Raw genomic sequence first — 15,820 nt, forward strand, 5'->3', positions numbered from 1 at the left:
TAACAACAACAAAATCCAGAAAAATGCATGTCAAAAATGCTATAAATTGATTTGCATTTTAATGAGGGAAATAAGTATTTGACCCCCTCTCAATCAGAAAGATTTCTGGCTCCCAGGTGTCTTTTATACAGGTAACGAGCTGACATTATGAGCACTCCCTTTAAGAGTGTGCTCCTAATCTCAGCTCGTTACCTGTATAAAAGACACCTGTCCACAGAAGCAATCAATCAATCAATCAGATCCCAAACTCTCCACCAGTCAACGGCCTACCTGGTTGATTGACGTTGAGAGACCACGCCCACACACGTGATCGTCTAACGTGGTCGATTCCCACGTCTACACAGTAGGAATCGATTAATGAAGGTTCATTTTAGACCACTGTTGATTCCCATGTTATCACAATGCAAATCGATTTTATTAGCCTAAGCCACAAATAAATCGATTCCTATGTTTTCCCAATGGAAATCGACTCATACATCCGTAGCTCTACTATAATCGATTCCTAATGTTATCCCATTAGGAATCGGCGCGAGTATAGTTATCGAAATTTAAATCGATTTTCTCTGCAGGTGACTTGGCGCAGCAACCACGGTGAGCCGAGCCGATCGATACATCATCGGGTGCCAGGTTGTGGTGGACGTGGGGAGCGGTGGTGCAGTGGTTAGCGCACTGTGTGTGTGGGGAGCGGTGGTGCAGTGGTTAGCGCACTGTGTGTGTGTGGGGAGCGGTGGTGCAGTGGTTAGCGCACTGTGTGTGTGTGGGGAGCGGTGGTGCAGTGGTTAGCGCACTGTGTGTGTGTGGGGAGCGGTGGTGCAGTGGTTAGCGCACTGTGTGTGTGTGGGGAGCGGTGGTGCAGTGGTTAGCGCACTGTGTGTATGTGGGGAGCGGTGGTGCAGTGGTTAACGCACTGTGTGTGTGGGGAGCGGTGGTGCAGTGGTTAGCGCACTGTGTGAGTGAGTGTGGGGAGCGGTGGTGCAGTGATTAACGCTCTGTGTGTAGTGGGGAGCGGTGGTGCAGTGGTTAGCGCACTGTGTGAGTGTGTTGAGTTTGTGTGCATTGGGGTGGTAGCTGTGAACACAGTGGGGACTGTGTGTTTAGTAGTGAGTAGTACATTATTATACAGCAGTGCCTTAAACTTGTTATTAGATTCAAGTATAACGTTGCAATGACTATTGTTTGCTAAACATAACTTAACATTTTTAATGACTGAGTTGAGTTTATGCGTGCGTTGGGGTGGTAGCTGTGAACACAGTGGGGACTGTCTGTGTACTCAGTAGTGAGTAGTACATTATTATACAGCAGTGCATCTCATACACACACACATCTCATACACACACATCTCATACACACACACATACATCTCATACACACACACGCGCGCGCACACACATCTCATACACACACACATCTCATACACACCCACGCATCTCATACACACACACCTCATACACACACACATCTCATACACACACATCTCATATACACATGTATCTGATACACATCTCATACACACACACATCTCATACACACACACACATCTCATACACACACACATCTCATACACACACACGCATCTCATACACACAAAGACAAAGACCCCCGCATAGCCTTAACAGACTCGGGGCAATCGCTGGGAACCAACACCTATGAAGGCCGGCCCAGCACACGATGGGGTGGGTGGCCAAACACCACGCCCGGCCGCATTTGTCTCCCAAGTGGCGATGTTCACACCCTGCACCAAGTACTCATTTAAGGCTGAGTTGACTTCAAAGACGGAAACAGGAATACTTCTTCACAATTATGGCAAATCGCCTGATGAAGCTGGTTGTAATAATCAGTTAAACGTCATACTCTAATGGTAAATGTTCTGGGTTTACTATCCAATACACCAGTGTGCTGAAGCAGTAACTAATTGGCACGTTTTGTTTACGTGAAATATGCTCTGACTTTAACATAGCTATTTCTGTGACCAGTTACAAGCTAATCACTCAGTTATTTCAATGCTAAATTCTATGCTAATTCCTTTGTCAAGGGGTACCTCTGCAGATGTGTATACTTTAACTTAGCTATTTCAATGAGCCATTTCAATGCTAAATTATATGCTAATTCCTTTTTCAAGGCGCTGTGTTTTTTTTCTCACACAGCTTAAAGGTCGTGATCTAAGCGTGGCTTCTCTCACTCCAGCGCTGTCCTCCAGACAGTCTCGTCCCTTCACCTGATGAAGGCTGCTTGTGTTGTGGCCGAAACGTCGTGATTTTTTGTTATTTTATTTTCACCTACGTGACTTTACCCAATAGAACCAAAGAGTATATTTGATACTTTTTGCATTGTTTACAGTCTGGAAGCTACCCACATGGCAAATTTAAAGTTGTTGCATGTCGGGAAGTATGCTAAACATTTCGAAGAGACACATAATCACAAATTTCCCTTTTATATATACAGACGAAGGGGTGGGTGACAGCACCACGCCCGGCCGCCTTTGTGTCCCCAGTGGCGATGTTCACACACCACAACAATTACTCGTTTTAGGCTGAGTCGATCTAGGGGAGGCCCAGGAGCGGTTGAAATAATCGTCACCGGTGGTGGCAGTGAGCGGGAATTGAACTCGGGTTGCCGGGTTCGTAGCGCAGTGCGCTAACAACTACACTAATGCGTTACGCTTCCACATGCGTGGGTCACGTGACAGATTTGACGTCACAGCTCACTTGCCGTGCAAAAAAAAATTCATTATTGAGCTCCCCCCCCCCTCCTCCCCCCCGTAAAAACACAAAAGTGTATTTTAATAATTTTTGCGTGGTGTACAGTCTGGAAATTACCCACATGGCAAATTTCAAGTTTGTTGCATGTCGGGAAGTACGCTAAACATTTTGAACAGACACACATAATCACAACTTTGCATTTTACATATGTATGGAGATAATTTCGGCCAGGGCTGCCCTGTGTCAGCGACTCTGAAAAATATGCTGACATCCGGCACACCACGTCCATTGTGTACCTTTCGCTATCGCCGTGGCTACCGGGGCTGTGCTGCCCACTCCACTCCGCACCAGCGACCCGGAAAATATTCAGTGACAGATTAAGCCCTGATTATTATTCACACAATTACACATCCAGTGGAATTTGAACACGTGATTTCGTGCTTACGGGACAAGGTGTTTACTCGGTGGGCCATAGCTGCAGCTCCCCAATGCTGCATAAACCCACGGTTCTTGTTAAAATTCCAGTTACAGTAATGCTACTTTATCAGGCACTGGCTGTATTTCCACTGAAATACACAAGGAGAATTCTCTGTTATTACGAATCTTATATCTGACATGTTTAAGTGGTGCTTTTCTGTTCGGTGAAATGTGTTGCTATTAAATGTGATGCGAGCAAAGAGACGTGTTTATTGATCGCTGATCGATCGATTGACTTCATGGCCGAGCGGTAGCGCGTTGCGCAGATGTTTGTGGTACGAGCCCCACGACCACCCCGGTTAATACTGTGGGTGTATGAACTGTAAATATTGCGCACTGTCTGCTTCGCAGTCGGATGCTAAATATCTCGGAGATGTAATTTAGATAAGTAGTATGCCACGTGTGTCGGCACAACTCTGTAAATGCGACAACTACCGTGGGCTGTCCGTGAAGCGTAGCACCTCCAGGGTGTAGCCTCGTGTGTACGCTGAGCTTGTTTCGCACCGTACGTAGCCAACCGTGCTCATCGGAGGCGCCTCGCGCTGCACGGATGGACCGGACGCCAACGTGCACTCGCAAAACCCAAAAGCTTTTCGATTGCCCTCGTTTTGTCCGTTGAAGACGATGCAAGCCGCGCCGCAGGACGATGGCCGCGAGCACGAGAAGCCGTGCCTCAGCGAGTCCCGCGCGGCGGAGCTGGTGGAGCGCCTCTACGGGGTGAGCGTGGCGGGGGTGAGCCCGCTGGCGAGCTACATCGACCAGAACTACCGCGTGCTGGCGCGCGACGGTCGCCAGTTCGTGCTCAAGGTCACCAACACGCGGGACAGCCAGCGGCCGCAGATGCTCGAGGTGTAGATGGCCATGATGAGTTTCCTGCGGGAGAGGGGCTTCCCCATGCAGGAGGTGGTGGACAACGTCAGCGGGAAGATCATGTCGCTCGAGAACATCGGTGAGCTGCGCCCGCGTGGGTCCCGGGAGCAGAGGCATTGGGGAAGAGATGTACATAATACTAAATCTTGTTCTACTTGATGTGCGTCTCCATCTCCCTTTGTCTCCCCCTACATGCTAAGGCCTCGGCACAGAGACCCTATCTCTCTGTGCTCCGTACGTTGTCTCTCTTTGTGTCTCTGTGTGAACTCCCTTCTACTTAGGTGTCTGTATATATATCTGCGGTTCTGTGTTTCCTCTCTCTTAAATTTTGCTCTTCTATGCCTGATGATGATTGCTTGCGTTGCAATCGAAACATCGTATACTATTATGTAATTTTATTATTATTATTTCTTATTTCTACGTGACTTTACCGAAAAAACAAAAGAGTCATTCCTGCAGTCACGAAAGTGACAAATCAAGTTTAATAGATGTACAGTGCAGTACAATTGATTTTGCTGCAACTGAACTCTGGCCCCCACAACATAGCACCACGCAGCAGCCTGTGATGCCTGTTTAATGCACGATTGTCACCCATAGAAGCCCTAATCCAGGCTCAACCTGCTTAGCTTTCAGATCTTATGATAGGGCACATTCCAGGTGATTTAGTCATAGGCTGATAGTAATCATACGAACACAGCATTGGTTTATACTTGCAAAGACAACGATCAATATCCGAGCATGAGGCGGTGGTATAATACTGGGTCTCACTCCACTGACGATAAGTGATGTAAAAGGATCATACTTTTTAGTTTTTGTGAGGTTGGTGGATGTAACGCACTGCTTGTTGGTACTGGCCCAAGGTCCACATTGTGATATTTTGTAAATTCTTCATATATATATAAAAAAAAAACAATGTTTGGTGTGTGGGATGAAACTGGAATGACTGCTCACAGCAAAGCCACATGGACGAGACGATAACATCTGTGGTGAGAGATCAGAAGCACACTTGCTGTTTTCTCATCTACTGACCTGCAGGTTGGTAGATATAATGTGTGTACAGTTCACCGACGCCGCCATTCACCAACTGCACAGTGTGTTCCACCTCCCCACACCTCCGATGAGCACGGTTGGCTACGTACGTATGGTGCGAAAGAATTTCAACATACTTACAAAACCTAAATCGTAATTTTTGTTTCTGCTTATCTTCCCACGAGACCCTGAGAAGCAAACGTCAAACTCTTTGCATCGAGTTCCGGATTGGCTGACAAGGGGAACACGTCAAACCAAAACCATGTATTACATGAACAAGCATAGACGGGAAAGATATGTCACAAGCGATATATTGTAGAGATATGAGAGAGATTTATTCATGATGAAGGTTTTTGGGTGAGATCGCGTTATTTATAAATGTGTCATAACCCTCCACCACCCGACACAGCCAAACAGTAAAAAATGTGTCACGTTGACAACAGACAAAATAGTTCACTACTTTAGCCCACCGGTGTGAGGAAGAGTGAATCCACAACATTTACAATATTTGAGTACGACGTTTCGCTGGTAATTACATCCAGCATCATTGGGCAATTCGCCAGAATGGTGAAGCGCTCACTTGCTCCTGGTCTTAAATAGAGCAGCAGGGTGATGTCATCATTTAACTCATTCAGAGAGAGATTTAATCAGAAATATGATATTTATATGTAAGAGATAGGAGAAAGATCTATCCGCAAGAGGAGAGATTTAGAGAAATGCAAACATGTCGATACAGAGCTTATCTCTCCCCCACACCCACTCTGACCTCCTGCATCGCATCACTTCAATTAATATTATTATTGTAATCATCATCGTTACACTTGTTTTCACAGCAGAGCCTCACTGAGTATCGGGAGGGTCTTGTCAAACTTTTCAGTTGGGGGGAGGGCGCGGGGGCGACGGTTGTCGTGTGTAATTTCAAGTGAGTATTGCTGACTGAGACATGTACTTAATTAGTTCTTGTAAGGCGTGGCGGGATAGTTGTCCTGTAGACCAGAATGAATTAATTTTGGTGGTTCGGGCTTGGCCCACGGACTGTAGTTGGGACAACACTGGGCTGCTAAACATTTGTAAAGCAAAGTGCTTCATAGCTCATCGGATTACTCCAGTAAAAGTACATATTCTGATTATAATGCCTGGGCTAGCAGCGCTCCTTTAAACCCAGGCTCGGGGTTCATTGCGTGAGCTGACATCGCCGCACAATGCCGTGTTTAGAATACGAAGATCACGGAATGCCGCTGACCCTTATATTTACGTGATGGAACGAGCGACAAAAGTCGCCTCCTGATGCAGATGGGGCCCCCATTCGCCCTGCTCCTAAGTAATTTGCTCAAGCTGAACCCAGGGAATTCAGCTAGACTCGTGTGCTGACGTATCCATTCTGGCTCGAACCTGGGCGAATTGCCCCCGGTTCCGGCCAGCGTCCACTAAGGCGTGAGGGTTGCGTGCCACGTTGCAACTTTGGCGGATGCCTTACGCATGGGTGTGGCGAGGTATTATTCCTCTCAAATGCTTTATTTAGCTACAGCGGTTTAGACAACAAGGCCATATAGGAATGCGAATTTCGGAATTGCTCGGAATGAGCAATTCATCAGAGACCCTGTGTAGTATAGCACGTGGGTAATGAACACAGGACGCAAAGTGGTGAGTTGACACTTTGGCCAGACCTTGGAGGTTCCGATATCAGCTTCCGAACAGCTTTTTATGTTCCAGCAAAAGGAAGCGACGGTGAGATTTCACTAACCGTGGTGACCTCTTGACCTCGGTGGCGACTCCTGCTGTGAATTCTCAGACTGCGGCGAAGGAGAGAAGGAGTTCAACGTGCGGCTGCTCACGTACCTGCCCGGCGTGCCGCTGTCCAGGGTGCTGGCGGATGGCAGCCTGTACTACCAGGTGGGCAAGCTGGCAGCGAGCATCCACCAAGCCCTGCAGCAGGTACGAGCGCACGAGCGCCTCTTGACAGGTGACGTGAGACTGCAGGGATTCATATTCTTGTTGCTTTCGGTAAAGTCACCACGTAGAGGGGGAAACAATAAAATAATAAAAAATATAAAACAATAAAATTATCACGACGTTTCGACTGCAACACAAGCAATCGTCATCAAGTGTGAAAACAACAACAAGGAAATTTGAAAAAAACAATTATTGCTGTGGTTTTCACACCTGATGATGATTGCTTGTGTTGCAGTCGAAACGTCGTGAAAATTCTATTGTTTTATATTTTTATTATTTTATTGTTTCCCTTCTACGTGACTTTACCGAAAGAAACAAGAATATGAGAATATTCGCCAAAGTAAAAAGCCAAAAAAGAAATAACTCGCAAATTACTTCATTGGGAAATGCGGAGCGATAGTTTCCCCAACCCCTTACTGCGACAATCTTAAAAAAAAACTCTTGAGTCTCGGCGAGCCTTTTCTCTCGGTAAGCAAGTGTAATGTGACGTAACGAGCCCACTCGCTCGGAACGTACGCAGCTGTTCATAATTAGCAACGTGAGAGTCCTTCCAAGTGATCGAATGGCTGGTTTTCAAGCAGCGTATTTTTGGTTTAACATGTAGGCTTTCGCGACCAATATAATTCATAATAAAGGTTTTTGGGTTAGATCGCGTTTATTTATAAATGTGTCGTAACCCTCCACCACCCGACACGGCCAATCAGCAAAAAAAGTGTCACGTTGACAAAAAGACAAATAATTCACTACTTTAGCCCACCGGTGTGTTGAAGAGTGAATCCACATTTACAGTTTGAGTACGACGTTTCACTGGTAATTACATCCAGCATCATCGGGCAATTCGCCAGAATGGTAAAGCCCTCGCTTGCTCCCGGTTTTATATAGAGCAGCAGGGTGACGTCATCACTTAACTCATATCAGGTTCAGTGATTAGAGGCGGAGGGGGGGGTATTGTAATTATATAATCGATTAGTAATCAGTCATTGGTTATCTTCTTTGGTTCTTTCGGTAAAGTCACGTAGAATGATAATAAAATAATAAATTTATAAAATAAAATAACACAATAACATTCTCACGACGTTTCGGCCACAACACAAGCGGCCTTCGTCAGGTGAAGGGGGCGAGACTGTCTGGTAGGACAGCGCTGGAGTGAAAGAGCCACGTTCAGATACGGCCTTTAAGCTGTGTGAGAGGAACAAAGCGCCTTGACAAAGGAATTAGCATAAAATTTAGCATTGAAATGGCTGAATGATTAGCTTGTGACTGGTCACAGAAATAGCTATGTTAAAAGTTAAAGCATACACACCCGCAGAGGCACCCATTGTTAAAGGGATTAGCATAGAATTTAGCATTGAAATAGCTAAGTTAAGGCATACACATCTTGACAATGGAATTAGCATAGAATTTAGCATGATGACAAAGGCAATGCCACTGTCATCATGGACAAAACAGAATATAACAACAAAATTCAAGAACTACTCAACGATGGCAGCTACACAAAAATAAAAAGAGATCCCACCAACAGCCTGGTCACCAAAACGAACAAAATAATCTCTAATTCAACAGCATTAATTGATGAGATCAAACAGTTCTCGTTGAAGCCCTCTGCTGCCAGACCACCAAGATTATATGGCCTTCCAAAGATACACAAAGAAGATACACCCCTTCGTCCCATCGTCTCTACTATCAGCTCCCCCACCTACAAACTGGCACGTTTTCTTGCTGATATACTGCGACCTTTCACTGGAAAAACCACCTCTGCGGTACTAAATTCTACTCACCTGGTATCGACAATCAAAGGCATTTCCCTGTCCCCAAACGACCTGCTTGTCAGTTTTGATGTGGTGTCCTTGTTCACCAAAGTCCCGGTACCTGACACCATCGCTATCATTGAAGACCTGGTTCATCAAGGACTGCATACTGATGTACCCCCCCTGGTGAGACATTGCTTAACCAACACTTACTTCACCTGGAATGGAACTTTCTACAAACAAACTGAGGGCACCCCAATGGGCTCCCCCCTATCTCCGGTTGTAGCCAACGTATTCATGGAAAAATTTGAAACTGACGCCATCCAGACTGCCACTCTACGCCTGACCTTATGGAAGAGGTACGTTGATGACACCTTTGTCATCTGGCCACATAGCCAGCCTGCTCTAGACCAATTCCGCGACCACATCAATTCCATACACCCAGCCATCAGATTTACCATGGAGGTCGAAAAAGATGGCAAACTACCCTTTTTGGATGTCTTAATTAAAAGAAGACATGATGGTTCAATGAGCCACTCTGTCTACAGGAAAGCTACCCATACAGATGCTTACTTGAAACCGGATTCCCACCACCATCCATCCCAGAAGAACTCCCTCATCAAGACTCTATACCATAGAGCCCAATGCATTTCCGACCAGGAACACATTACCAGTGAACTCAAGCACGTACACCAGGCTCTCAGGGCTAATGGCTACTCCGACTACACAATCCGCAAAGCCATCACTCCAGTCATGAAGAAGGATCCTCTTGTGGAGCCACTCAAAACCATCACCTTACCCTACATTGCAGGGGTCACTTAAAAGATCTCCAAAATCCTGAACAAACACAAGATCCAGGTCCGATTCAACACAGTACATAAAATCCGTGATTTAGTTCCATCTGTAAAAGATGCTGTTCCAGACATACAGTACCCGGGTGTTTACAAACTAAAGTGCCTCTGTGGTAGTAGCTACATTGGAGAAACCAAAAGACATATCTCGGACCGCATCCGCGAACACAAAGCAGACTTGAAACACGGTAGGACGAACTCCTCTGCCTTGGCAGATCACTGTTATAATTCAGTGGGCTCACATGACATTGACTTCTCCAAGACGGAGGTTCTTTGCAAACCAACCGGCTACCATGAGAGATTCGTTCATGAGGCCATTCACATATACAAGCACAGAGACAATTTCAACCGAGAAGATGGATTCAGGCTTAGTAACCACTGGAAAGATGTTTTAAATCATTTCTGTTCTTAATTAATTGTATTTTTACGATGACCTTCGGACCGCAGCTCTTTCGCCAGCATTGCCTCTTAATACCTCTCACACCACGGTTATTGGTATAGTTTTACAATATGGAGCATACTAGGGCCTCGCAGCTGTCTCTCTCCCCCTCCTCTGTTCCGACCATGGACGAACTCGTCCGTCTGAACGGGGCCCGTAGCTATCCGTGGTGCTGAAATTTGAGGGTAAGAATCCATCCATTTTTTCGCCATATAGCATTGTGATATATAACGACTTATTGTTGGTAGCTTAGCTGATTGGAGAATATAGAGTTTATTGACAACATGAAGGTAATTTATATTTTAGTTTTTATTGGTTCACTATATAGTACTGTGAATAGCTCAGATGTGTAGTCATTTCTGTGACCAGTCACTAGCTAATCACTCAGTTGCTTCAATGCTGGATTTGCCTAGTTATTTCAATGCTAAATTCTCCTGTTTGATTTGTACTAAGGGCCTCGGTGAATGTGTATGCTCTGACTTTAACGTAGCTATTTCTGCAGCAGGTACAAGCTCTATTTCTGCAGCAGGTACAAGCTAATCACTCAGCTATCTCAATGCTAAATTCTATGCTAATTCCATTGTCAAGATGTGTATGCCTTAACTTAGCTATTTCAATGCTAAATTCTATGCTAATCCCTTTAACAATGGGTGCCTCTGCGGGTGTGTATGCTTTAACTTTTAACATAGCTATTTCTGTGACCAGTCACAAGCTAATCATTCAGAAATCAAATGCACACTGATGCCTATCTGAATGCAGAATCACATCATCATCCAGCTCAGAAATCCTCTCTTATCAAGATGCTCATACATCGGGCTAAAACAGTATCAGATGGTGAGAGTCTAGTGAGAGAGATTAAATACGTTAAAGACGCACTACGACAGAATGGCTACAAAAATGCTCAAATTAACAGAGCACTGAATGCCAAATCACGATCGCAAAGCAATACTGCCGAAAGCGACCAGATTGTTAAAACAATAAAAATTCCATATATCTCAGGAGTAACTGACAAATTAGCCCGTGTTTTGCAAAAGCAAAACATTACAGTAAGATTTGGTACAGTACACAAAATTAAAAAAACTAGTATCTTGCACTAAAGACGCATTACCTAACTATTAACAGAAGGTGTATATCGGATTGTTTATGTGGCAGCTGCTACATTGGGCAGACGGGACGTAACATCAGCGTAAGACTAAAAGAACATCAGAGAAATATTAAATTATCTCAAACACAACTGTCGGCAGTGGCAGAACATGCTTGTCAACAAAGACACTCAATTGATTTTGACAATGTTGCAGTGGTGTGTAAAACTAATTATTACTGGCAAAGACTAATTAGAGAATCCATTGAAATTGAGAGGAACAAGAATAACTTTAATCGCTCTGACAGCTACAGGCTTAGTGCGGCCTGGAAGCGTATTATTAAATAATACACATTACATTTTGATTTAAAGAATTACTAATCTACAACTCATTACTAATCATAACCAATGACTGATTACTAATCGATTATATAATTACAATACCCCCTCCCCTCCGCCTCTAATCACTGCACCTGATATGAGTTAAGTGATGACGTCACCCTGCTGCTCTATATAAAACCGGGAGCAAGCGAGGGCTTTACCATTCTGGCGAATTGCCCGATGATGCTGGATGTATTTACCAGCGAAACGTCGTACTCAAACTGTAAATGTGGATTCACTCTTCAACACACCGGTGGGCTAAAGTAGTGAATTATTTGTCGTTTTGTCAACGTGACACTTTGTTTTGCTGATTGGCCGTGTCGGGTGGTGGAGGGTTACGACACATTTATAAATAAACGCGATCTAACCCAAAAACCTTTATTATGAACAGCGTATTTTTGTTGTTTCCCCCCCCCCCCCAAATTTTATTCCAAGCGTCGGGGTGGAGCGGTGGCGCAGTTGTGCGCACACTGCGCTACGAACCCGGCCACCTGAGTTTTATTTCCTGCCACGGCTAACATTCGTGGCAAGTGATATCTGAACCAGTCCTGCCCCCCCCCCACCCCCCCTTGTCCTCTATCCTTCACCAACCTACACTGACCAGTTTGGCGAAGTATGGTCAAACACCCTACATGACCAACACTGAATACGGCAGTGCCTTGATAAGAGCTGTATGAGTTGTGCTAATTGGTGCCATGTCATGAGATGGAAAAACACATCTCATTCTGTGCATCACCTCTGGTTAGAGAATGGCCCACAGAAGGTGATCTCACAAAACTACTTCTCAGATCCATTCAAGTGTCCTGTTATTCACAAATACCAATCAAACATTTGCCAGCCGCACGCAGGACTTGGGCAGCCCCACCCTCAGCTGCATAATAAGTCTAGATTTTTAGCTTTCGTGACTGCAAGGATTCATACTCTTTGGTTTTTTCGGTAAAGTCACGTAGGTACAACTATAAAATGATAGAATGAAAAAAAATGTAGTTGTTTTTTCATTTATTCTTTTATTTTATAGTTTTACCTACGTGACTTTACCGAAAAAAAACCGAAGAGAAAATAATAAGTCAAGGAGAACATCTTTTCTGAAACGAAGACTATCCTTTGCTAGCTTGACGTTTTGCTGCCTTTAACTTACATGTGTACTCAACTGGCCAATGCGATGTTAATCTCGTATTGCATTTTTTGTCATCTTACCGCCTTCGTTTTTAAACATCTGCATAGTTTGAGCACCCGTTCCTGCACTCCCTGCAACGAGACGATTTCATCTGGAACCTGTCAAACACCCACCTGCTCGAGTCCTACCTCTTCACTCTGGACGGCGACCCCAACCAGGGTCTGGTCAGGGAGGTCATCGCCAAGTTCCGCGAGGAGATCCAACCCAACCTGCACAAGTTAACCAGATGTACGCTCGCCTCGCAGCTTCACCCGGGACGTAGCTCCATGCCTCAGGGGGCGAGGGGCGCTTCAGGCCACCGACGAGGCCTTGAAGCCACGACGGGTGCCGCGTACGTGTGTACGTTGAACTTCTTTTGCACCGTACGTAGCCAACCGTGCTAATCGGAGGTGCGGGGGAAGGACAACAAACTAAACACAAAAAATCAGTTCAAAAATAAATTAGTGTTCAATCTAGGTTTAAAAGTGCATAGCTCCAGTGCCTTCCTAATATCGGAAAGAAGAGCTTTTCAGACGGCCGCAGAAGTGCATCTGAAAGCGCGCGATGCGGTGACCGTCTTTGTTTGTTCGATGGTTAGCCAAAAGCCGCTGCGAGGATCACCCGAATTCGCGTGATGGTTTATGCTGCTTGACGAGATCAGCAAGGTATTGTGATTCATTTGTGGCAAGCATTTTCTTTGCAATGTGCTTTATGTGATTACTTTTACCCAGCATACACAGATGCATTACAAGGCATGCATGTAATGGGGGACACTCGCACAGACACTGATCACAGGTGAATCAAATGACAGGGTTATTACATTCAGACGCTACTGTATATAAATCATAATTGTAATTTCTACCAAATCATTTTTCAATGGATGCTAAATTGTGTTCAACAGTTTTTGTTACACATATACTCATAATAATAATGTACAGCCCTTTGTCAATGCACTATCTGGACGAAGGCATTCCCAGGCTGTGTAGGGTCATGGGGGTTGTTTTGCCTCCTTCACCATGCTGGTCGGTGAGGAGGTAGGTAGAATCCCAGGACTGGTTCAGATATCAGTGATGTTCTCCATGGCCGGGAATCAAGGGCTCGTGATGCGGTGTGCATACCACTACACACCGCTCCATATCTCGCCCCTGTACAGGGTTGTACGACGCTGGTGGGTTATTGTAATTATGTGCCTTTGAAGGCAGGAGAAGAAGTCGGTTATTCACTGAGACTCTGCGGGGGCCGTTCTTAGACCCGCACACGCGGCTTGCGCAACACCAATCGTGCGGCCGGAATAAAAACGGCACGGGCACGAACGATGACGACGGCGACGAGGGGAGGACGGTCAACAATAAAAGACAACGGACGAAATCAAATTCGACGTTCCCCCTCGCTGCAGGCATAATCCACGGTGACTTCAATGACGACAACATCCTGGTGCAGGAGGTGACCACGGGAAGCGAGCAGCAGCAGCAGCAGCAGGGGCCCAAGTCGGCGGAGGGAGCTCCGCGGCACCGCGTCTCCGGCGTTGTGGACCTCAACTCGATGATGTTCGGCTACCACGTGTACGACCTGGCCATGGCCATCATGTACATGATGGTGGAGAGCGGAGAGGCGATGGAGGCCGGGGGTCACGTCCTGGCCGGCTACGAGAGCGTGCAGGCCCTCACCGAGGACGAGAGGAGGGCCGTTTACTTCCTGGTGGCGTGCAGGTGAGAGCGGAGGTGGGGACACTAAAATCCCAGCTGATCAACAAGTCGGCAGCAAAAACCCTCTTGAATAACAAACGATATTAACCGTCACGACAGCAACGGCAACAACAACATGGTCTACTTTTCCCCGCAGGTTCTGCCAGTCGCTGGTCATGGCCCGCTACACGGGCCAGGGGCCTGGAGGACATGCAGAGGCTGTGGTCCGATGTTGCGGCACGGTACAGAAACTAGAACCGTGGTGGAGATCGAGCAGACGGCAAGGAGAGAGAAGGGGGAGTTTGGGGTGGGGGGGGGCCCACCGTGAGACACGTCCTCCCACTCGCCCCACCGGTACCTCCCGATGCTTCGCAAGGAACCGGTTTCAACTTGAACGTGGCGCCGTTGGTTTTGGACACGTGCGATCTTTGAATACGGAATCTGAAAAATGTGAATTGCTCATGCCAGGCACTTAATGCATAGGAGAGGTTTTTCGTGGCTTCAGGTTGAGGAGGCCACAAGTGCCACCTCGGGTTTTCCAGTCTCGGGCGATGGCGCGCGCGTCCGGTGGATCCGTTGAGTAACTGGAATGCGACGGCATTGGCTTCATCGTCAATACGATCCAAGCGCATTGAGAGACCGTCTAAATCCGCATCGCTGGGAATCGCCCAAAAACAGGAAAGTATTTATTCATTTTCTTCTTTGAAACATTTCGGAGACTTGAGACGATTGTAGACAAGAAGGACGAGGAAAGATTTTGGGCTGGACTTGAACAGGGGGTAGTAAGATGGGAGATCTTAGTTGCCGGTGTGCAGATAATATAGGCGATTAGAGGGGGGGGGGGGGGGGGGGAGAGGTAGGAGCGTTGAGAGCCCATGGAAGATCTTGAAGACATTGAAGGCGTCTTCAAGATCCTCCATCTTGCGGTTGAGTCGGAATTAGATTGAGAGCACAGTGGAGGGATCCGAGTACCGGGTTGATGCGTTCTCATTGATGGGTGCAAGTTTGAAGGTTGGACGATCACTTGCACTTAGGAAGGTGGGAGATTTGTGGAGTCCACAGAGAGGGGTCCCTCCATGATTAATCAACGAGCACGATGAAGGCACGAATAAGATTCGGAGCGGCAGTTACATCGGCGCTTTCTCCAACCGGACAGGGGCACATATCTTCCCGGGATAAACTGCTCCGTATAATTGGTCCCTAGCAAAGGAGCTTCTTCATCATCATCATCAGACTTTTTTTTCACGTTCCAGTTCTCAATGAATCCACCTGTACGCGCCAAGTGACGGGCGGGGAAAGCACAGGGCCGTCACAGACAAAATCCATTGTCGTATTGTGCTTCTATGCTCCCGTGTCCATTCTTGGCCGCCTTTAACCCGCACTGACCGGCACGGTGAATTGTGGTCACGTGACCCCAACGGAGCAGCACGACGTGGGGTGGGGGTCGTTCT

The 15,820-nt window shown here is 46.4% G+C and overlaps 1 protein-coding gene across 1 annotated transcript; it reads left to right on the plus strand.

Moving 5' to 3' along the window:
• The first annotated feature begins 3,801 nt into the window (after positions 1–3,801).
• On the plus strand, positions 3,802–14,397 carry LOC142908981 (hydroxylysine kinase-like). Its single transcript, XM_076059667.1, has 4 exons — positions 3,802–4,125; positions 6,868–7,010; positions 12,753–12,933; positions 14,081–14,397. Exons 1-4 carry the CDS (start codon positions 4,032–4,034, stop codon positions 14,395–14,397), a joined length of 735 nt encoding a protein of 244 aa, XP_075915782.1. The 5' UTR covers positions 3,802–4,031.
• Positions 14,398–15,820: the final 1,423 nt, after the last annotated feature.

This window comes from Petromyzon marinus, unplaced genomic scaffold (genome assembly GCF_048934315.1).
Source record: "Petromyzon marinus isolate PM22_M1 ecotype Great Lakes invasive population unplaced genomic scaffold, UKy_Petmar_22M1.pri1.0 PM_G_Scaffold_11, whole genome shotgun sequence".
Lineage (NCBI taxonomy): Eukaryota > Metazoa > Chordata > Hyperoartia > Petromyzontiformes > Petromyzontidae > Petromyzon > Petromyzon marinus.